The 23,187-nt window shown below is 40.5% G+C and overlaps 1 protein-coding gene across 1 annotated transcript; it reads left to right on the top strand.

Annotated features, from left to right (window-relative positions):
- The first annotated feature begins 12,334 nt into the window (after positions 1-12,334).
- On the top strand, positions 12,335-14,309 carry LOC137726651 (pentatricopeptide repeat-containing protein At5g09450, mitochondrial-like). Its single transcript, XM_068465590.1, has 2 exons — positions 12,335-12,686; positions 13,177-14,309. The coding sequence occupies exons 1-2, from the start codon at positions 12,375-12,377 to the stop codon at positions 14,077-14,079; spliced, it is 1,215 nt and encodes a 404-aa protein (XP_068321691.1). The 5' UTR covers positions 12,335-12,374; the 3' UTR covers positions 14,080-14,309.
- Positions 14,310-23,187: the final 8,878 nt, after the last annotated feature.

Raw genomic sequence — 23,187 nt, 5'->3', positions numbered from 1 at the left:
TGTTGTGTTGATTTTTTTTGTGTCACATGGTATTTAAAGCTATTAAATGTCAGGTGCCCGAACATTCATTTCACCGGCAATTTTATGCGCCGAGGGGCTTTGTCTATATTTCCTGGCCGCCGTCGTGGCCATCAAATGTAGATGACCTCCATCGGCCGCGTGAATTGCGTAGCGGTCTAAGGCACTGGGCTCGGCCATTAAGTTCCCTGGGTTCGAGCAATGACCCAGAGGGCATGGCCGAAGTCTCCTCTCGGCAGGTCTAAAACAATTCCCTTTTTCTTTATGCACTATACCATGATGTCTACTTTCCTTCACAAAGTTCTCTTTTTATGTGCAGCCGTCGTGGGAAGTGGAGCTTGACGCTCTTCTTCAGAGTACGACCGGTGAGGCCGGCTCTTCTGCTGCTCCCGCCGAACCAGCGGGTGCTGTGCCCGAGGCTGAAGTCTTCGTGAAGCTGCACGAAGTCTTGTCTGTGACTGCCTCCCAAGCTCTCCGGTGCAAGGGCCTTGACTCTGTTGGAGAGTGTCTCAATGACCTCACCAGTGGTGGTCATCTGAGCCCGGAGGGCATCTCTTTCCTAACCGACCTCCTGGAGCGGACTCGGCAACACTTTCTTATCTTCGAGCGTGCCCTACAGGCCGAGGACGATTTGAAGGTAGCCAAGGTCGCGCATGAGGCTGGCCGAGTAGAGATGGAGGCTTTCAAGGCAAAGAAAGCAAAGCTGACCGAGTTTGATCGCCAGATCTCTGACCTCCAGCGCCAGATTTCTGACCTTCAACGCCAAAGGTCGGCTGCTGCTTCCGAGCTTGAGAAGGATTTTGAGGCTAACAAGGCTCGGCTGACGGCCTTTGCTGCCGGCGCACGGCGTATCCAGCAACTGCAGTGCAACAAGAAGATGCGGCAGGCTGAGATAAATTTGAGCGAGGCGAAGTGGCTGGAGCTGAAAGCTGCCCTTGAGACTTTCCTCCCCTCGACCCCTTAGGAATTTAATCATTGTATTTGTTCTCTTGTAATGATTTTTTCTTATCAATACAATGGTGGTTTTGCTATTAATACATACAATGGTCTTACTCTTGCATTTCCCATGTAATTGGATCATACTTCTTTAAAAACTTTCCATTAATCGGCAACTTATGAACTGAACCCGTCCGATCTCTTAGATGATATGCCCCCTTGCCGAGGACTTTGTGAACGATGAATGGCCCTTCCCAATTCGGCGACCACTTACCAAATCTAGGGTCTTTAATCCCAACAGGCAACACAGTTTGCCAAACCAATTCTCCTTCAACGAACGTTTTTTGTCTCACACGCTGGTTATATGCTCGCTCGGCAATTTTCTTTTGTGCAACCAATAAGTTACCCGCATCGATTCGACTTTCTTCCAAGTCTTCCAACTCTTGGCGCATCGCTTGACTGTATTCAATACTGCATAAATCACTCTGCTCGATTACTCGTAACGAGCTTATACTCAACTCGACCGGTAACATAGCATCGTGTCCATAAGTTAACGCGTAAGGAGTGGTTCCAGTGGCCGACCGGGGTGAAGTTTGGTATGCCCATAATGCTTCACTTAATTTCAAATGCCACAAACCAGGTCTCTCTTTTACCATTTTTTCAAGGATGCCGATCAACACTTTGTTGCTTGCCTCGGCCTGTCCGTTTGCCTGTGGGTAGTACGGCGTAGATTGCTCGAGTCGGATATTCAAACTTGCCGCGTATTCCCTAAACCTATCGGCCGTGAATATAGTGCCATTATCAGTTATGATTGTTTCTGGCACGCCGAATCTGGTCACAATATTCTCCTCTACGAAGTTGCATACCTCTTTAGCCGTTAATTCGGCGTATGACCTGGCCTCGACCCACTTAGTGAAATAGTCAGTTGCTACAATTATCCACGCGTGTTTCGCTGCCCCCGATGATGGCGTGATTTTGCCAATTACATCCATTGCCCAACCCCTGAACGGCCATGGTTTAGTAACCGAGTGTAGTAATTCGGCCGGGGCTCTCTGCACGGGTCCATGAATCTGGCATGATACGCATCTCCGTGCATATTCGATGCAATCCTTTAATATATTGGGCCAAAAATAACCGTGTCGTCGGAGCAACCAGCGCATCTTTCGTCCAGATTGGTGTGCCCCGCAAATTCCTTCATGTACCTCGGCCATTGCTTGAGCAGCCTCGTGTGGGCCGAGGCACAGCAGTAGTAAACCATCCTCGCCCTTGCGATATAATTCATTTTGATACGACACGTAATTTGTCGCGAGCACCTTCGTTCTTCGGTCGTGTTTCCCATTGGGGTTATCGAGGTACCGTAACATCGTCTTTCTCCAATCATCTGGTTCTACTTCGACGGCACATACTTCTATGGGATCTCCTCGTTCTAGTAGGGATGGGAGCGACATTACCCGTGTACGTATTACGTGCGCGCGTTGGAGAGTTTGCTGATTAATCAAAACGGGGTACGAGCATTGACCCGTGTTCGCAATTCCCACAATTCGACCTAGTTTGCCCCCCATGAGTTGTGCTCCGGAGGCAATCTGGGCGAGTTCGTCGGCGTCAGTATTGTGGATACGTGAAATGTGTTCAAATGTGATTCGTTCGAACGACTCGGCCAGGTATGTGGCGACCATGTGATAAGGAGCTAAAGTACAACTCATGCAACGAAACACGCCGTTCAGTTGGTTAATCACAAGTTCGGAATCACCAAGGACAAGAATGCGGGGGGCCCGCAGATCGTGTAAAACATGGAGGCCGATAATGAGGGCTTCATACTCGGCCTGATTATTGGTGCAGCTGAAATCTAACTTGAGAGAAAAATACCATCGGCAGTGATCAGGCGACTGAATTGCGATACCGACACCTGCCGAGGTCGAAGTACTGGAACCATCAAAATGCATAGTCCAATGGTTATCACGTGTGGTGACGAAACCGATGTCGACGTCGCCCCCCTCAAAACCATAAGGGGATGGGTGTTGTGCTAGGAAGTCGGCGAGGGCTTGCCCCTTGACAGCCTTTTGTGGTACATACTGAAGGCTGAACTCGGATAAGGCGAGTGTCCATTTCCCAATTCGGCCTTTGACCATAGGCCGAGTCAGCATGTAACGAATTACGTCGGTTTGGGCGATGAACTGCGTGACTGTGGGGAGCATGTAATGCCGAAGCTTGGATGCGGCGAAAAACAACGCTAAGCAAAGTTTTTCGACAGGGGAATAATTAAGTTCTGGTGAATTCAGGTTTCGGCTAAGGTAAAAGATAGCTTGTTCGCGTCCGACATTATTATCTTGCGCGAGGAGGCAACCAATGGATTCGGCGGCTGCCGAAATGTATAATTTAAGGGGTTTGTTGCGACAAGGTGGAACGAGCACGGGCGGAGTGGAAAGGGCCACCTTGATTTGCGTAAACGCAGTTTGATGCTCTTCGCGCCATTCAAATCGGTCATTCTCCTTCAATTTAAGGAGCGTAGAGAATGCTTTCATTTTACCGGCCGAATTGGCGATGAAACGTCGGAGGAAATTTATCTGCCCGAGTAACGACTAGAGCTGTTTCTTTGTCGTCGGAGGTGGGGCGCTAATGATGACGCGGGCTTTATTTTCATCGACCTCGATGCCGCGATGATGCACCAAAAAACCTAGGAAATTACCGGCCGAAACACCGAAAGCACACTTGGCCGGGTTCATCTTGAGGTTGTTTTTGCGCATGCGAAGGAACGCTTACCTTAGGTCGTCCAGGTGTGTTTGACGATGCTTGGATTTTACGACCACATCATCGATATAAACTTCGACGATTGTACCGATTAAGTCGTGGAAGATCATATTTATGGCGCGTTGGTATGTGGCGCCGGCATTCTTGAGGCCGAAAGGCATGACTACCCATTCATAAGTACCAAGTGCCCCCGGGCAACGGAAAGCCATCTTGTGGACGTCAGCTTTGGCAATGAAAATCTGGTTGTAACCCGCATGACCGTCCATAAAAGATAGCAGTTCATGATTAGCTGCGGCATCAATTAATAAATCTGAAATCGGCATCGTATATTCGTCCTTGGGAGTAGCCAGATTTAGATTACGGAAATCGATGCAAATGCGAAGGGCACCGTTTTTCTTTAACACGGGGACGATATTGGCCAACCATTCGACATACCGAGCGGTCCTAATAAACCCGGCTTTCAGAAGCCGAACTAATTCTTCCTTAATGCCGAGTTGTACTTCGTTCGAAAATCGGCGAGGAGGCTGTCGAAAAGGCTTACACCCCTCCTTGATGCGTAGCTCATGCTCGACAAGGTGTCGGTCGAGGCCTGGCATTTCATGATAGCTCCATGCAAAGCAATCTTTAAATTCGTGGAGTAGCTTACGGAGTTCGACCTTCATGGACGGTGGGAGTAACGCACTAATAAACAATGTTCGAGGATCCTCGGTCGTGCCTACATTAACTTCCTCTAACGGGTCCTTGACTTGAGGTCGATGGTCTTCGAGTTCGGCCGGCGCAGCCTGAACTTTATCGAAAGATAGAACGGGGCCGCTATCTGCTTCGGCCAGAAATTCGATTAAATTGATGCCAGAATGTGGTTGCTTGGTAATGGCGTACCAATGGGCCAGCAGACGTTCCATTGTAGATGAAACCGCGGCCTGACGCCGTTCTTGTGTGGTGTGCTCAATCATCGGTATTAATAACCAAGTTCGCCAAGCCAAGCCTCGCCGAATCCTGTTGGACAGTCTCGGCGCCTACCTCAATCACTTTTTGTACCAAAATTCTCGTCGGCCACCCATCCTCGTTGAGGCCTTGGAGGGTGATGTAGCCGACGTGATCATCATAATAGCGAGCCTGAATCATGTTAGTTTCAAATGGTTGGTTATCGGCTGGGTGGACGACGACCGATTTGCCATCCCAAAAGATGAGGACTTGGTATAGTGATGAAGGAATGCAACTGGTTTGGTGGATCCAGTTGCGGCCAAGTAATGCGTTATAATCGGTCTTGGAATCAATGATAAAGAATGCCGTCATGTGTTGACGACCGGCTATGCTAACTTCCAACGGGAGCACCCCTTTGGTCTGAGATTTGTCACCAACAAAGCTGCTCATAGTGATCCCTGACGGAATGAGTTCATTGTCAGAACGGCGTAAAGCTTTCATGACGGATATTGGCATAATGTTGACTGTGGCTCCACAGTCGACAAACACTTTAGAAATGGGAAATCCTTCGATGTGAGCCGTGACGTACAACGGCTTCAGGTGTTGGAGATTAACTGAGGGGGAGCGGGGAAATAGCTCGGCCAAAGCTGCCTTAAGGTTGTCCCCGCTTTGGTTTTCTCTATCGTCGTCGTTTGCGACGAAGTCTACTTGGGTTGCTTCCTCGGCAACTACGTCCCCGTCCAAGAAACTTGACTGGTGGGTACTCGGTTGGAATTCAGCCGGTAGAACGTGTACCATACTAATCTCCATATGTTCGAGGACCGAGGGGCCCATTGGGTCATGGTCGTCGTCTTCCGGAGAACTATCCTTTGTAGCAGTCGTCGGAACATCCTCGATCAAACTTTTGAGTTCCTCGGTAAGAGCCGGTATCCGAGACGTGGGAACCAAATCGAGTGCAGATGAGCCATTTCCTTCGACGATGTGGACTGCCGAAGATTTCCGTTGGTCCTTTGTTACACTGGCTCGTTCTTCATATGCAATACGGGCGTTTCTCGTGTCTAGATAGGTATCCAATCGTGCTATCCGTTTTTCCTCGTCGGCCGTGAGGCCGAAGAGCGCTACAGCCGAGAAGACTTCGAAATGATAGCGTAAATGCTGAAGGTCTTCGAGCGAAAAGGGTAATTCGGCGGCGTCGATATCTGTATAAGGATCGACCTCAAAACCAAGGACCCGAGCCTCCCGTATATGTTGAAATCTAGCTTTAATGGCTGGATCAGAAGTTTTCTGGATAATTTGCTCGACATCAGGACAAGTTAGCGCTAAGTCGAGGGCTTCCTGACATGCCTTGGGGAGTCCGTACAAGTCATTTGCGGAGTATTTCTTATGAAATTCTCGCATGTATTCCATGGATGCACCGAGGAATGGAGGGTGTAAGTTGCGCCGTATTTTGATAAACGGCTCGCGCGGTGGTAACGGAGAAATTTTCCTTTCGGCCTCTTGTGTAAAGTACTCTAGACGAGCTCTCGTTTCCCCAGGCCGGAGAAGGATCTTAATACGTTTCTCAGCCTCCTCAATGGTGGTTTCGAAATCAGCATCCACTACTTTCTTTCCTTCGGCTAACTCGGTCATGATAGTCGGGGTTGGCCGTTCGCTACTATCTTCCACGGCCTTTTTTGGTTGCCATTGGTTGGCCGGGCTGGCCTGCCCTTCTCGTCGCCGAGCCATGCAATCTATCCGTTGACGACGACGTTTTTGGGATTTGGACAGCGCCGTATACAAACCAGTCAGAGAATTGTAACTGTACCAGCGTTGATCCGATGTCCTTAGTGGTTTGAAAGTTTTGCGATCGGCTGGTAATCCCGAACTGTTGGCATTGCGCGAGTAATAATCCTCATTATAGAAAGGTGAGTCAAAATCAAGACGCCGCCTGACCGAGGTCTGGTCTTTCGGCTGTACTTGTGGGCCGAGTCGATCAAACACTTGATGTCGTGGACCTAATCCCTTTGATGATGTTATAGAGACCGTGGGTGGTGTTGAAGATTTCTTCCCAGGTTCGACTGGTGTTTTACAATGGTCACATAAAACCTTCGATCCACAAGTTTCGTCGGATTTTGACCTTGTCATCGGCTCATCGGCGGGTCGCACCGATTGTTCCGTTGGTGGTGCATTTGAAAATATATCAAGCTTTAGTCTTGTTCGACCATTTTGTTGACGGATATGCTGCACCGGGACATATTCGGCCTTCCCCTTGTTTTTGGGAAGGTGAGCATCCACCATACCAATCGTTGTTGAAGGGAAAGGATTAACATCGACCGCCATCTTTTCCGAAAATTTCAACTTTCCCTTTTCGATCCAACTTTGAATTGTGTCCCGGAACACAACACAATTATTGGTCGCATGTTTATTAGAATTATGATACTTGCAGTATATCTTTCTTTTCAATTCATCGGCCTTAGGGATAGTATGTCCCGGCCGAAGCTTGATGATTTTTGCTGCCAATAATTGATCGAAAATTGCATCAGCTTTGGTGATATCAAAAGTGTATACTTTTGATGATGACTTACTCGTTTCCTCGGCGGCCAAACGGGTTTTGGCGTCTTTGGTATTTACTTGCGCCAAAGCCTTGCAAACATAGGGTTTGTCAATTACTATCTCGGCCGCATCCACACTAGCATACTGAGGCTCTTCACTTTCGGCCGATGCATAGCTAACCGTGGGGTTCTTATACAACGTCCCTCGGGATGGTGACTTTGATATCTTTTCTTCTCGGAGCAGATACTCATATTGTTCGACGTGTTGAGCAAGTTCATACATATCTCGAATATTTGCCCCCAGAAACTTCTTTTTGTACTCCACGTCTAATCCGTTAAGGGCGATCCTGACGAACTCCACTTCGGGGAGTGGCACTCGGCACCAATTCCTGGCCGATTTAAACCTTGTTAGGTATTCCATTGGAGATTCATCAGATGCTTGAGCCATTCTGGCCAAGGATGATACGGACATCTCCATCCCTGGCCGATAGAATTGTTCATGGAACTTTTCGACCAACTCTTCCCAACTCTGCACGGAGTTGGGTGGAAGATTAATGTACCAGGCGAAAGCTGAGCCTGTCAGTGAAAAGTTAAACAACCGTAGTTTGTAAAAATCGCTATTGACGTCCCCACACTGCGCTGTGAACCGAGCCACATGTTCTAGTGAGGATAAAGATGATTCCCCAGCGAAGAGGCTGAAATCGGGGATCTTAAATCCTCGTGGGTATTCAAACCTTTCCACATAAGCCGGGTAGGGGTGAATGAATTTTGGAAACTTCGGCCCTTTCTTTAGGGCCGAATCAATCATTCTTTGGACTTCGGTCACGTTTATAGAAGCGACTTCTTCTTCCTGGCTCGGTCCCTCGGATCTATTTCCTGGTCCTCTTCGTTCTAAGGGGACTGGTTGCGACCGAACGGATCCTCTCTCGGCTGGTATAGGCACATTCGTCGGGAGCTGCCGAGGTTGGCCGACCTGGCCATCTTCGAAGGCTTTACTAACCAGTAGTTCAAGCATTCTGGTCTGTGTATCGCTGTTACTACGTATGGGGTCTAGCAAATCATTCATCTTCTGACCAATCGACTGCTCGACCTGACGATATTGTTCATCCAATCGTCTTCGAAGGAATGTCCTAGTTGGTGGATCAGAACCTTCCCCACCATCGTCATCACAATCTTCCACAATCCCTTCCATGAACATTCCAGGTGTTTGATTCGGGACTGGTGGGTTGTAAGGTTGCCTGCCGAGACAGACTTCATTCTCTCGGCGTGTTACACTTGTGGCCTCGGGCGGCGCCACTATGATCGGATTTTTTGTAGAGTGCAAATCCTGCCCAAGGCCTTGCACTGGCAAGTCAGTCGTTGACTTTCCCATGGTTGTTTTCTGCTTCGTAGACCGTGTCTCAATGGTCATGAACTCCGAAGGTTTAGCACAAAGGTCCCACTGGGCGTGCCAAAATGTTGACCCTAAAAATTACAAAACCTACGTGGCGCGCAGGCCGAGTAACTAATAAGCTAACTACGTCCTTCGGTCGAATGCGGGACGTGCCAACTCGTCGGCCGAGCCTGGCCGAGGAGTAAAATTTGTTGATGTAGCTTTGAGTGCGTCGCTGACTTCTTTAACTTGCGATTGCGACCGAGGAAGGAACACTCTCGGTCTCTGGGTTCTACAGCCTGAAGACAAGGCTGCTAATTCTGCGGAGTTCACAAATCGTCCGAGCCCGATTCGGTCACTGTGATTATATTCGTAAGAGTATAAGCACGTCGAATCGAGACCAAGGTGTATGGGCACAGGTACTCGAACGTGATGTATGTCTTAATGGTAAACGTAGTTCGGCCGTCGGAACTACGGCCAGAAATGTAATTCGTAATGTAATTCGTAACACCTAACTATGCCGAGAAGGCTAGCAGGGTGACCTCTGCCAACAAAGGTTCGAAAACCTTTCTCGACCGAGACTTGGATAGATAATCGGTCGACCTCGACGCAGTGCTGTTTATCCAAACTGAAGATGCTTCTCGGTCTGCTGATTCTGCGGCAGCAGTGCTGTTTATCCAAACTGAAGGTACTCGCCGGGTGTTTCCACAGTGCTGTTTATCCAAACTGAAGGTGTGTCGGCGGGAAAAGAAAAGGAAAAAATCTCAAGGTGTTGAGAGGTTTTGCGCAGGGCAATTGTATGCTGATTCGAAGGTCCTTTCTGTTTGCATGATTTCTTGTATTTATAGTGCCCCATTCCTTGAAACCGACTCCGATTTGGATTGGGAGTCCTTGTCCCATTTCGCTTCTTCCTCGAACAAACCTACTCCTACTGGGATTCTGAATTTTCCTTCTTTTCGGGACTTCATTCCTTGCTGGTCGAGAATCCTAGTTGCACCAGGACTTCCTCGACCTTTCTATTTATCTGGACTACTTATGATAGGATTTGGCCGACCCTGTTAGCTGGCCCGAGCCCTATTATTCGGCCCATAGTATTTATCATCTCCTTGGGCCGAGCACATCTTGCTGCTCGGCCCAACAATAATATTTTGGGCCCAAACAGAATGACAATGAATTATGCCGAGAATCTTTGAGATAGTTGACTTAGTAATCAAGTTAATGAAATCTTTTATGATTCTTGGAGCCTTAAAGGAATAAATATATTGGAGTCATAATTACATGCAATCAATCATGGGCCTTTTATTAAGAGAATACAAGGTATAAGAATCATGATGGGACCCTAATTGATTAGAAAAGATTAGGGTGGATATCATTTCATTTAATAGGGTGGAATTGGTTGAAACCCTAGCTATATAACCAAGAAGCAGTCCCTGCTTCCATACCAACTGAGAGCTTGTTTGGATATGCTTTTAAAATTACTGAAAACGCTTTTAGAGAAAATGTTTTTTTGGTTCCAAAAGCGCTTAAAATGTTTCCTGGAAGAAGCACAATTCTTCCAGGAAGCATTTTAAGTGCTTTTCCATAATTTATTTGCATTTTTACTAAGAATTGGTTCTAAAAATATTTTCACCGAAAGCGCTTTCAGTCATTTCAAAAGCAAATCCAAACAAGCGCTGAATCTCACAAAACAACAAACCTATTTCGCTAGTTAGTAGAGTTCATAAAACAGGTATTGGAAGTAGAAGACTACTTCAATCTTGCACCAGAAGCACTCATGGTGACAGGTAAGTGCTTCAGGATCATATACATGCATGTCATTACTCATTAATGCCATTCTACGTGCATAAGCAAGTATAGTCTGCAAATTGTTTTCTTTTTGTAATCCTAATACTATACTGTTAGATTTGGGATATTCTTACACTCAAACCATGAGAAATTGAGAAAACAATATTTAATTTATAAAAATTTTGTGAAAAATGCAGAAAACTATATTAGTTTATGTTTTGTAGAACATCAAAATAATGTTGACTATGTACTCAAAAACAAATTCCAAACTAATAGAAAATAAGGATATTTTTGGTAACGTCTAACAAAAATGAATTTTGAAGAACAATTAAGAAAAACGAAAATGACAAATAGGATTTCTCATTTCTATGATTTAAGAATGCGTTTGGTATTTTAATCCATGATTGTTGAGAATGAAAACATTGAAACATGTATGTTATCAAAATCCAAAGAGTCAAAAAATAAGAAATTCGTGTTTGGTAGTAACATTCTTGTAATATAGATTTTAAGATGGTGGTGAGAATCGATGCTCCAAAAGTCGTTTATAGTCCGCCTGCTGGAGGATCTTGCATCGAGAAATGCAACGAAAGATCTGTGATACTATCTTGTACTCACAACTATGGAGAGCGTAGGAGAGTGTAAAGTGAGGAAACGGACTGGGGATGTGTTGTTTCCAGTTGTTTAAGCACCACCATCACCTTCAAGCTTTTCAGGGGAGAGATTGTAGAGGGGGTTGTTTACAAAGTTGTTAAACATGGAGTTTTTTGAGTTGTGGTCCAGTTGAAAACATGTACGTCTCTAAGGTGAAGGTGCCGGATTATGACTATGTGCCTGGGGAGAACCCTGTTTTCATGAACAGCAAGATGTCTACACTTGAGAAGGGCACCATGGCACGCTAACAATTTTGGTTGTTGTTCACTCTTTGGTATGTTAATATCCATTGAACTAACATTTGATATCTTTGTTAACTATATCCTTGAGAAATATATAAGATGTTGTGAAATTTAGTGCGAATCCCACATATGTAATTATATGAGGAAGCAAACCAAATTAGATTTTGGTGGCAACTTTTAAAAGTCTTAGGTGAAAAGTGTTGGGAAAGTAAGATTTTTCTTCATGCATGTAAGGTTGTGTCAGATCAAAACGCCTATATACAGACGTATGTCTGCAACCTTATTGCAACGCACAAGATCAAAAGTGAAAGTAATAATACCAATATTCCACCCCTCTTTTACTAGCATCCTCCTTTATGTGATACATTGCACCCCGTTCCACTTCTATCTCTAACAAAAATTATCTCTCCCTCACTTTTCCCTATTTATAACATAAGAGTCGTTTGCACTTTATGTCTGCAATGTTTTCATTTTTTAGCAAAAAATCAGATTATTAGTAGTATTATTTTTTGGTCAGCATGGAGGCCAAACCCCAAAAGACGAGAGATACTCTTGTGGACAAATTATCACATGACAATTCTCTATTTGATGGATTATTCACTTTTGATTACATGGTAATCATTGATTAGTAACGCCACTTAAATTATGAATTAGTGGCTCCCTTATTTTATGAAATAATTTTGCACTTTTTAATTTATTTTTGGCTTATAAATAAACCCGAAGCAATGTTTGCTGCCTAAACTTGTAACCTAATGCAACCAAATTTGATATAATTCCTTTCAAAATTGGATGAATTGAATTCACTGTGACTGAATGTTTCCATCCGAGTCAATAGCAACCCCAAAAACAGCCGATCGGTTGTTTTGCATCTAAGATTGACTTGGATTGAATAACTCCGTATAGATGAAATGAATGTTGAACGAAGAAATAGATGTCAACTTGCATTAATGACGGCTTCTATGACAAAACCGAAATTCACTCAAATGGACCTCGAACATAAGTGAAGGTAGTACAAGTTTAATGTGAAGCCCAGCCCGGGAAGGCCCAAATATTCGGCAGAGCCGAGCTGAGCTGACTGAGGAGGCCGAAAAGCGAAAGTTGAGTGTCAATCAGGTGTGCCCCGAAGTTTAAGAGCTTCATGAGCAGAAACTAGAAAGTTGAGTGTCAATGGCGTCTCGGTCACTATTGCTCTCTCTCAGACGGAGCAGCGGCGTAAGCAATGTTAGCGTTGGTGTTGGTGTTGGTTTTGGAAGATTTCTGTCGTCGGGAGGAGCCGGTGCTGTGAATACTGAGTTTGTCCAAGATTCTGAGGGAAGTGACGACCTCAAGAGCAGAGTGTTGAGGCTCAGGCAGCCCAAGCGAAGCGCCACCAACGTCCTTCAGAGATGGGTCTCCGAAGGCAACCAAATTTCCATCTCGGACCTCCGCCAGATCTCTAAAGACCTCAGCAAGTCTCACCGTTACAAGCACGCCCTCGAGGTTGGATTCTCTTCTGGTTAGCATGTCGTGATTGCTGTTTAATCGATATGTTGTCAATATTTGATTCAGCTCAGCAATTGGGGTTTGATTTCTGATTAACGTAAACCTTTTGATGAGAACTTTATTGTGTTTGGTTGGCAAGAAAACGATGGAAAGTTGAAAGCTTGGATTGGGGCTCCCTAGTGTTGTCATCTCTTTGGAGTAGTTGCATAATCTTAGGTCTAATTAACTTTTTTCGTTGCCACCTCGTTCATCTGCAGCAGAATACATGCTTTGTAGAATAGAATAGAACAGGACCAAGGAATGGTTAAATGAATAAGATTGCGCTGTAATAGACTGAATAAAATGCGAAAATTTGGCGGAAATGAGGATTTGCAAATTCCAATTGCAGAAATGAGTCAAACAAGGACCACATATCGACCAAACATTAATGATGTTGTTGATGAAATGTTGACACTCTATTAATGATATTGTTGATACAAGCTTGCAGATATCCGAGTGGATGGTCAGCCATAATGAATTTGAGTTATCGGATTCTGACTATGCAGTCCGCATCGTCTTGATGACCAAAGTTTTTGGCATCGATGCAGCAGAGCGCTACTTTGAAAGTCTATCTCTTACTGCAAAAACAAATGAGACATATACTGCTCTCCTCCACTCTTATGCTGGGGCAAAATTGACGGAAAAGGCTGAGAACCTCTATGAGAGAATAAAAGGATCTAACCTGTCCCTGAGTGCCCTTACTTACAATGAGATGATGACTATGTACATGTCAGTGGGGCAAGTTGAGAAGGTCTCTTTAGTTGTGGAAGATCTGAAACGGCACAAGGTTGAACCAGATATCTTCACATACAATCTTTGGATTAGTTCATTTGCTGCAACTCTAAAGATTGATCAGCTTCGACAGATTGTAGTTGAAATGAGACATGATCCTGGTTTCGGTGAAGGCTGGGAGAGATATATTAACCTGACAAATATATATGTTAGTGTTGGGCATCTTGTGAATGCAGAGTCCGACACTCTAGTAGTTGAAGCTGAGAAAGGAATCACACAAAGAGAATGGATTACGTACGACTTTCTCATTATTCTGCATGCTGGTTTAGGAAATAAGGAAAGGACTGATCAGATATGGAAATCCTTGATAATGACTGGACAAAAGATGACAAGTAGAAACTATATTTGCATTCTTTCTTCATATCTAATGCTCGGGCAATTAAAAGAAGTCGGAGAAGTTATTGATCGGTGGAAGCAATCAACTACTACAGATTTTTCTGTTACTGCCTGCAGTAGGGTTTTGCACGCTTTCACAGACATTGGGTTGACTGAAAAGGCCCACAACTTCAAGGCGATTCTGATGCAGAAGAATTGTGATACTTCAAATTCGTTAGAGTAGAACTGAAAATCAGTTTTGGTGGAGGTAATGGAACATATATGTGACAATTTTATGATGTCTGGATTGTTTTGAAGAGGGAATAATTAAGAGTTCTTACAGGCGTTCCATATATCAAATGACTGAATAATACGCCAGCATTCAGTGGGTTAGTATTTCTGCTGTGTTGTTTCTATGTATAAGTCTCAAGTACTGTCTTATGGAAAATTAAAGTCTGTTTATCCGTCCCGTCATTTGTTCCATTGCAAGTGCAGTGTACTCCGAGCTCATCATACATCATTGCAAGTCAGGTAAGATCGATCTGTTAACTATTATCCATATGATGATTTTAATACTCATATATAACTTAGAGATGGAAGCATTGTGTTATAGATTCTGGCAAATACCTGGACCACGAAATTAAATATGCCCGATGTTTATAGAACATGTAATAACAGCGGTTGAAAATTGCTTTTCATAGTAGTTACGAGTGAATTGATTGGAAAAGTTATCCTACGAAAGTGAGTTAGTAGCACTTGAAGCATTCTAGTGTCATGTTTCGTCAATTTCATGATACTACCATTGTTGAAATTCTGTTCCCCTGTTTGTATTTTTACTTTTTCATTCATTCCATGATGGCATCGGAAGCAGAAGACTTTGCATCTAATACTTTTGGAACTTACGAAAATAGTTTTTGGTACGCATCAACATATCATTTGTAGGTAACTCAAGGATAACAAATGATGAATGTACTCGTAAGTAACTTGTCGTGCTTAAGATTTTGTACTCGTTACTTCTTATAACAACTTCTCTTACTTCAGCCTTGTAAACTACTCTTTACTTCTTTCAGTTAGTATCTGACTTATGCGTTGGAGGATTTACATACCATATCAGTTGTCACTTTGTTTACTTATGCATGACCCGTCGCTACAAGAAAAGCACCCTTTAACATCGTGAGATGGGTGTTGTCGAAACATGTAGTAGGAAATAGTTTTTAACAACACGAGCAAGATGTCGTTACAAAAGTGACAACATGGAGTTGAAGTAAAAAGAGACCGCATGCTGTGTATGTTGTAAAACTGAGAAAATTTGAAGCATGTGTGATCGCATCATTTGTAAGTTGTAACCATATTCGTTTGGCAGCTGATGTTTACTTTGACAACATCTTTTGTATGTCACTCTACACCCGGGAACTCAATACTCATTCAACTTTGTTGAGATTTATGTCTATTCTGTCAGAGGTGTTAAGTTGCCTCACACTACTCTAATTCCCCCTAATGAATTTCTCACTTCTTGTCCATCGGTCTTAGCCTCCCCACCAATTTTTTTTCTTTAATTTGCAAGAATTCGACATGGTCCCTCTTCCATTTTTTGAAATATCAACATTCATGAGTTGGGGAAGAGTTGAGATGTAAAAGTAGTGAGGATTTGCACAAATTTGAAGCAAAATCCCGCCCTTTTTCTGTTGGTGCGCCAAATTTGTACCAGTAAATGACCTCTGGGAAGAATTTTGTGGACTTCTATAAGAAGGAATGCATACCCATTCTCTTATTGCCACATGGATGCCACATTGTATCCTTTAACTTTTAGCCGAAATATACACGAGTATTTAGTTCCAGGAAATAAACTAGCGATTTTTGAATTTCAGAAAAAAATTGAGATCGAAATTAAGTTAAAGCTACTAGTTTGAGAGATGGTGACACACTCTCCATGCGTTTATCGATGTTTACGTTTTCTGTTTTTACCTTTCTCTGCCGTGCTCATGCAGCGCTCGTAGCCATCCGCTTTCCTTTGTTTTTCCCTCTCCCATTACTAACTGCCATGCCCGAAAATTTTGGCAAAATGTGCTACAATTCACGTCGAAGCAAAGGTGTTTTATACACTCTTAAACCTCCCCCTCATGTTACCTTCACTGCCCACTACAGTACTTATATATTAAGTAAAAGCCAACTTAGCCACTCGAGTTGGAGGATGAAAAGAGCTTTAAAATCATTCAAGTACATTCCAAAAATGGGTTTGGACTGGATTTTACGTAATTTAAGTTGAGAAAAGTTTGTTTTATGTAAGGCTAGATTTTTATTTTTTCAATATGTTAACAAGTTAGACTTTTAAATATGAACAAGACTTCGCTGCTGAAAGATCAGTAACAGCTACTGCTGATAACCAATCACGTGCAGACATGTGTCCAAATTTTAATTTTTTTAATAAAAAACTTGGACACGTGTTCAAGTGTGATAGGCCATCAGCAGCTGCTGCTGATCTTTTCAGCAGCGAAGTTGTTTCCTTTAAATATTACTAATTTCATCAGTAACTATAGAAATTGATAATTTGGTCTACAAAAAGATGATAAAAATTAACAATTCAGAAGATTCCACTAAATATTGGCATGGAGATTTTCCATATGTTTGAATGAGTAATTTAGGAGCGTTTGATAACCATTTTACTTTCTGTTTTTAGTTTTTTTTTTAATTTTTTTAATTTTTTTAATTTTTTATATCTAAATTGAGAACTAAAATCTGATTTGATAACTACTTTCAGCTTTTTTAGTTTTATAAAAAAGGAAAATTGAAAATCGAAAAGTGAAAACTCAAGGCTAAAGTTTGAAAATTCAAGAAAATAGTTTTCAATTTTCAAAAAACTGAAAATTGAAAGGTGTTACCAAACAAGATTCAAATTTTAAAAAAGTAAAAATAAAAATTGAAAACCGAAAACGAGTAATTATCAACCGGCTCTTAAATTTTCATGGAATTTAGATAAATTTTGGAAAAATATGACAAAGATGAATGTCCCTTGTTTAGTGTTTAGAGTGCATTTGTGCCGCTCTAATAGTAGCTTTGTAGTCTTAAAATCGTTTGTTATTACTATCTTCGTAGTGTATTTTATTTTTTTGGTGAAGCTTCGTAGTGCATTTTTAACAATTGGATTGATTTTTGTAGTCCCAATTGGGAAACATTGAGATTCAAGTTCTGATTTTTTGAAAATATCAAAACTTCTTCCTTGGCCTTGGAAAAGGGTAAGGTAGGATCCCAAAGTGGTTAAGTAGCATTGAAGTTCGTAGCATGTAGTTTGTACAGAATTAATTAACAAAGCATTCGTAAGTAACTTCATGTTTCAGCTAGTATTTGCTTTTTATCTTCTTATTATCCGGTGCATCCATGTGCTCCTTGACCAAAAAACAGAGTGTGTAGATTGTTGAGGAATATAATCTTATATCAGATATACGACAATAAAACAACTAATATATGAGAGATTTTACCTTTAATATTATCGAGCAATTTTTGATGAAATTTTATATTTAGTAATAAGTGGTTAAGTTAGAGAAATGTAGGTGATATTTGGGTGAATCATGCTGAGCCTAAAAGTTTGCCATATGCTACTATTGAATTAATACTTGGTTTTAGGTATGATAATTAGTTTCTACAAGGAATTAGGAACTTTAATTTTTAGAATTTAATACTTAGTTTTAGGTATGATAATTAGTTTCTACATGGAATTAGGAACTTTAATTTTTAGAATCACCTTCTAGATTATTTGAGATTGTGTTGATGATAAAAGTTATATACCCTACATGGTGCCTAGGTCGAGTAACTATTGAGCTAATTACGTTCTTCTAGTGAATACAAGCGCGCCATCTCGCGACCAAGCTTGGTTGGGCAAGTAGAATAGGTGTTGTGGTAGAGGTGTCGAATGCGCTGCTGACTTCTACACTTGAGTGATTACCGGCCAAGGAATGAACACCTCTCAAGATAAGGTTCTAGAACCTAAAGACAAGGTTACTTAATTCACTGAGAATTTGAAGACTTGTGCACTATTTTCGGCTGCTTCAACTTTATTCGTGAGAAATAAGTATGCCAAATCAGTATCAGGCTGTGAGGAAAAGGTACTCATAAGAGATGAGTGCCTTTATAATGAACGTGGTTCGGTCATATGAATGCCGAACTATAAAGTGCACTTGAAAGTAACCGATCATAGAACAACTCATTTGGTTAGGGCTAATGAAGTGACCTCTTTAGGCAATAGAATTAAGAACTCTTTGATGGCCGAGACTTGGATAGATAATCAACCGACCAGAAGGTATCGTTAGTTGTCAACACAGTGCTATTTATTTCTCCAAACTGAATATGTTTTGACATGATGGTTAGGATAGTTAGTATTTTCTCATGGTTGAGAGAATGGTTTTGCATAGAGTGAGGGTTTTCACGTAAAGCATTTTGAGTTGTTTGCTGAGTTGAAGGGGGCTTTCTATGTAGCAAATCCTCTTATATTTATAGGGATAAAATAATATTCCAATTATTCGGCATATTTTCTTATTATACTCTTGGCTGAAACTCTATCACCACCCTTTCTCAACCTCTTCCACCTAAACTAAGACTCTAAATTTAGTCTCCTTATTCGTTCAATTGATTCCTTATCTTAGCCACAATCTTCAATCCTTGGAATATTTTGATCCTCATCAGAAAACATCTCTATCCTTAACAATTCTAGCTTATCAGGGACTCGGCTACTTCATTAGCACCGCACCATTGGGTCGAGACTCATAGCCCTCTTTTTAGGTTGACTTCAATTTGGTCGAAAATGTGAATTTAGGTCCAAACATATTGTTGTAGTCTAGCTTGTGGGAAAGCAACGTAATTTATTTTAGTTATCATCTCATGTAGTTTTTCATACAGTTAGTCTAACTCAATTTTGAGGTTATGAATTTGAGAATTGAAGTATATAACTTTGCCAATATTTGCTTTTTTACTTTTTACCTTTTAGTTTTCACATATACCTCTATATCTCTACTATTTAAGAAAAATCTCTTTATCAGTAAAAAGATGGTGAAAAATTAATTCTAACCATATAAGGACAAGTAAAGAAAACTAGCCAATTAAAAGTTATGGGCAATATAGTAAATCAAACACAATAATCTTACAGTTCTTTTTCTCCCAATAAAAGTTTAGTAACGAAATAGTGTCCAGAACCACTCGCTTTTTGAGTGACTAAAAACTATTTAAAGGTTGTCAGCCAAACATTTTAGCGACCAAAATCATTTATATTTGATCTCTTTTTGTAAATTATATTTTCAAAATTTTAATAACCACATGCTAAGCTATGGAATGCATGTGTGCTGAGCCTCCTGAGCAAATCACACAGATCGTTGGGATCAAAATTCAACTGCTACAAACAGAAACTCCCTCTTAAAATTATAATAATTGTAACCGTTGAATTTTGATTTAAAGGTCTGTGTAATTTGCTTAGAAAGCTCAGCCTTCTGAGAGGATCCTGATCCGTCAGTATACATAAAATATGTCTTTATCAATTTCAAGCAAAGCTTTAGCGGCCTTTGCCCTCGGGATTGAAGAAGGGGTTTCAAAAATAGCAGCCCTTTTGTACTTTTCAAGCCATCTTTCGGCATCGAGAAAAGTTTTAGTAAATTTATGCCACGTAATGTTTAACTTAAGAAAATAATATTATGTGTAAAGCAACTTAATAGTATAGTATTATTATAAATTGAAACTTCAAGTCATTGTAAATTTATTTCATGTAAGTTTTTTTCAAGTTGTAAACAAACCACGTCTATAATATAAATCTTTTGTTCTACGGCAATATATATATTTACAAATGGGATTTTGGAGATCTTTCCGATAATATGCATGAGGCTAGAGGATGATTGGCGCAACTTCAATTGACTCTCGTCGACTTGCCAGCTCTGCATGTAAATATCAAAATATTGTACAGGCATCAAATTTCATTAGTCATCGATTGCTGTATATGTTCATGGCAACTCTGCTTTGTTATTACAAAGTTACTTGAAAACTAAGAATTAAGTGGTGTTTCATTTGTTTCTTATGTTAAAGAGAAATAATAAAGATATTTTCTCAAAAGTGACTCTCTATGAACTTTTTATCATCTCATATTTTTAGTACAATATTTTACAATATCATAAAAATTAACGTTAAACTTTAAAATGACAAAAATTTTATAAAAAATATCATTTTAAGAGACTTTCCTTAACATTTTGCCCGTGTCAATACAATTTCATTGTTCAATGCAAATTTATTGATTCAGACAAGTCTGACACAAAACTAAGCGAGAAGCACCGAGAGCATAGAAAACAAAGAAATATATATAAAAGATCACAAACCATTGACTTCCACAAAGCTAAATATTAAATATCGTAAAATTGACTATTAGCACAGCTAGTTTTTTGTGCTGAGACTTGTTTCCCGCGTTAATTAAGCTTTGTCTTCACCGTGATTCTGGTCCTGTTTTAATATTTTTAATAATTAATTTGAAAAATGAAATATAGCAACTAATGGAGGGTATGAATTTAGTATTCAAGAAGTTATGAGTGCGTAGTAGATTTTAGCTTCCAAAAGTTTCCTCATTAACGTATTGTAAGATGAGAAGTATTATTGGCACTCCAAAAATCGCATTCTACACTACTTATAAGTGTATTTTTCTTTCTTAATCTAGAAAGTTTGTAGTGTAAAATGAAATTTTTGGAGTGCTAAAAACAATTCCCTTGTAAGATTCTCATTTAGTAGTATGATATAGTAATATTCCTCTTCATTTGTAAGTGCAAAAGTTTTAGATTTGAATCTCATGAATGGTAACTTTGCAACCAATTTATCTTTCTCTCCTTGAAGTAAATATATTGTTGTATCATAAGTATTGTAAGATGAATAAGAAACCTTATGGTCCAAAACTTCACCGCTAAAGTATTTACTTTATAAAAAGGGCTATATGTTTAATTTTGATGAAAATTTTGATTGAGTTTGTGTTGAAGAGAGTTTGAATTCCACATCGGAAAAAGGATGAACTTTGTATGTGTTTATTAATAATTGGACTATTCTATATACTATCAATTAGTTATATGACGAAACCTCAATTTTTTTCACTGAGTTTCATGTTCAAATTCTCTCACTATTAGAAATTACCATTTGCTCGACGAACCACATTTCATCAGACAAAGTAACTTTACTGACGAAATACAACAGTTCGTCATGCCAAAGTGATCAATGTTTTAGTTCATTCAGAGCCTTTTGCCCGACAAACATAGTTCAACAATCAAACGTGTAATAGGCCACTATTTGCGCGACAAATCCTTCAAATTTCATAGCGCAAAGGTATATTTTATGATTTAGGATTTAGGGTTTAACGTTCTTTGGGAAAAATTAAATTTTTCGTAAGCCAAAAGGTGAGGGACATTTGCATATTCAATTTTCCTTCGATGCTCTTAGTAGTCTGCAAAATTAATTTCAACAATCCAACCGTCAATATAGTTGGTATATACTCTGAGATGGCATATGCCAAAAATCACCCAAATGACAGTTTCTGGGATTAGGTAATGAGACAAAATCCCTCGATCCTAGAAGAATACAATGAATGGATCTAATCAGCAATTTAATATATTTATACTAGTGGTTACCACAAAACCTTACGTTCTACTTAATAAAAGTATAGAATAAACTCTAAGTGTTTGTTAAATATATTATTTTGACGGGATATGCAGTCTACGTAACTAATTTAAACGATCCAACCGTCAATTGTTTGTATATACTCCAAGATCGCATACGCCAACAAACTTTCGGATTAAGTAACAAGGTGAAATCATTCGACGGTTATAAACATATCATCATGATTTAACAGTTATTTTGCCCTGATTTTTATGTTTTTTTTGCAAGGATGCTCCTCAACCCTAGAAGAACACAATGAATGGACTCAACGTCAATTTAAAATATTTGTACTAGTGATTACAACAAAATCTTAACTTAATAGAAATATATAATAAACTCTAAGTGTTTGTTGAATTTACTGTTTTGACGAGATACACAGTTTATATAACTAATTTGAACGATCTAATCATCAAACTTGTTTGTATATACTCCAAGACCGTATATGCCAAAAATCTCCCTAAAAAAAAGTTTCTGGATTTGGTAATGGGACTATATCCTTCGACATAAAAGTATCATCATGATTTAATAATTATTTTTGCTCCGACTTTGATGATTTTTCTCAAATACACTCCTCAACCTAGAAGAATACAATGAATGGACCTGATCATCAATTAAAATATTTACGCTAGTGGTTGTGGCAAAATTTTTCGTTCTAATTTATAGAAGTATAAAATAAACTGACACACCCTGACCAGAGTCCAGGCATGCTGGGCGACACCTGAATGCGACGTAGCCAAAAGGAAAGTGTTGTACAAAATATGGATAAATTTAAACCGAAGCTAGAATTTATTTAAGCTAAAATAGAGAGTGCATAGTAGAGGGAAGAACCCATAAAACATAAGTAGTCAGAGCATAGATAATAGTACGACATAAGTAGAGCAGTCGAATCTAGTTAAGGTGCTAATTACACAACCGGAAATAAGCTCCTACATTTATTTGGGAGAATGTTAGAGTTGCCAAAGATCTCTCTTACGCCACAGAGGATTCAACTAACTAAGTCTTGGAAGGGCAAAAAACAGAAGGTGTGAGTGGGCAAAATCAAAGGTTTATGAAACACATTTATTTTTCTGAACATACTAACCTCTCGCTGTAAAACAACTATAGTTTCTGAAAAATCATACTACATATAAATATAAAATCAAAGGTAATTCAACAATAATTCAAGAAATACACAAATCATAATATCTCAACCGTGGCATAAGAAAATCAAGTGCTCATCAATCTATGCTAACACACGAGTTCATGCAGAGAAATTCCAATATAAACATGATTGGGTGTAATCATAATATATGCTCTATTACTAAAATCACATGAAAATTGGCGCTAGGCGCATCACTTACGAGTCCTAGTTGCCTAATGCAACCTAGGACATGATTGACACCTACAATGGATCCAAAGTGAGAGTGCGGTGCGACGTGAGCGTACATGTGAAGCCTAGCCTTGGCTCGGGGCGAGTACTACACCAGTGCAAGCATGCATGATGAGTAGGTAAAATATAAATGAACGTGACAATTTATAAATCTCAACAATATAATAACACTTTTAAAATGAAATAAAACATGACATGATAGGCATAATATTAATCCAAAGCATCTGTGAAAACAATAAAACATTATATATATATATATATATATATATATATATGTATGTATACCCACATGCTTTAGCTAATAGTGAGGAAGACTTGAGA

This window comes from Pyrus communis, chromosome 2, assembly GCF_963583255.1.
Source record: "Pyrus communis chromosome 2, drPyrComm1.1, whole genome shotgun sequence".
NCBI classification, from domain to species: domain Eukaryota; kingdom Viridiplantae; phylum Streptophyta; class Magnoliopsida; order Rosales; family Rosaceae; genus Pyrus; species Pyrus communis.
Note: the sequence above shows the minus strand (reverse complement) of the source record. Positions and strands in the feature narration are given on the sequence as shown.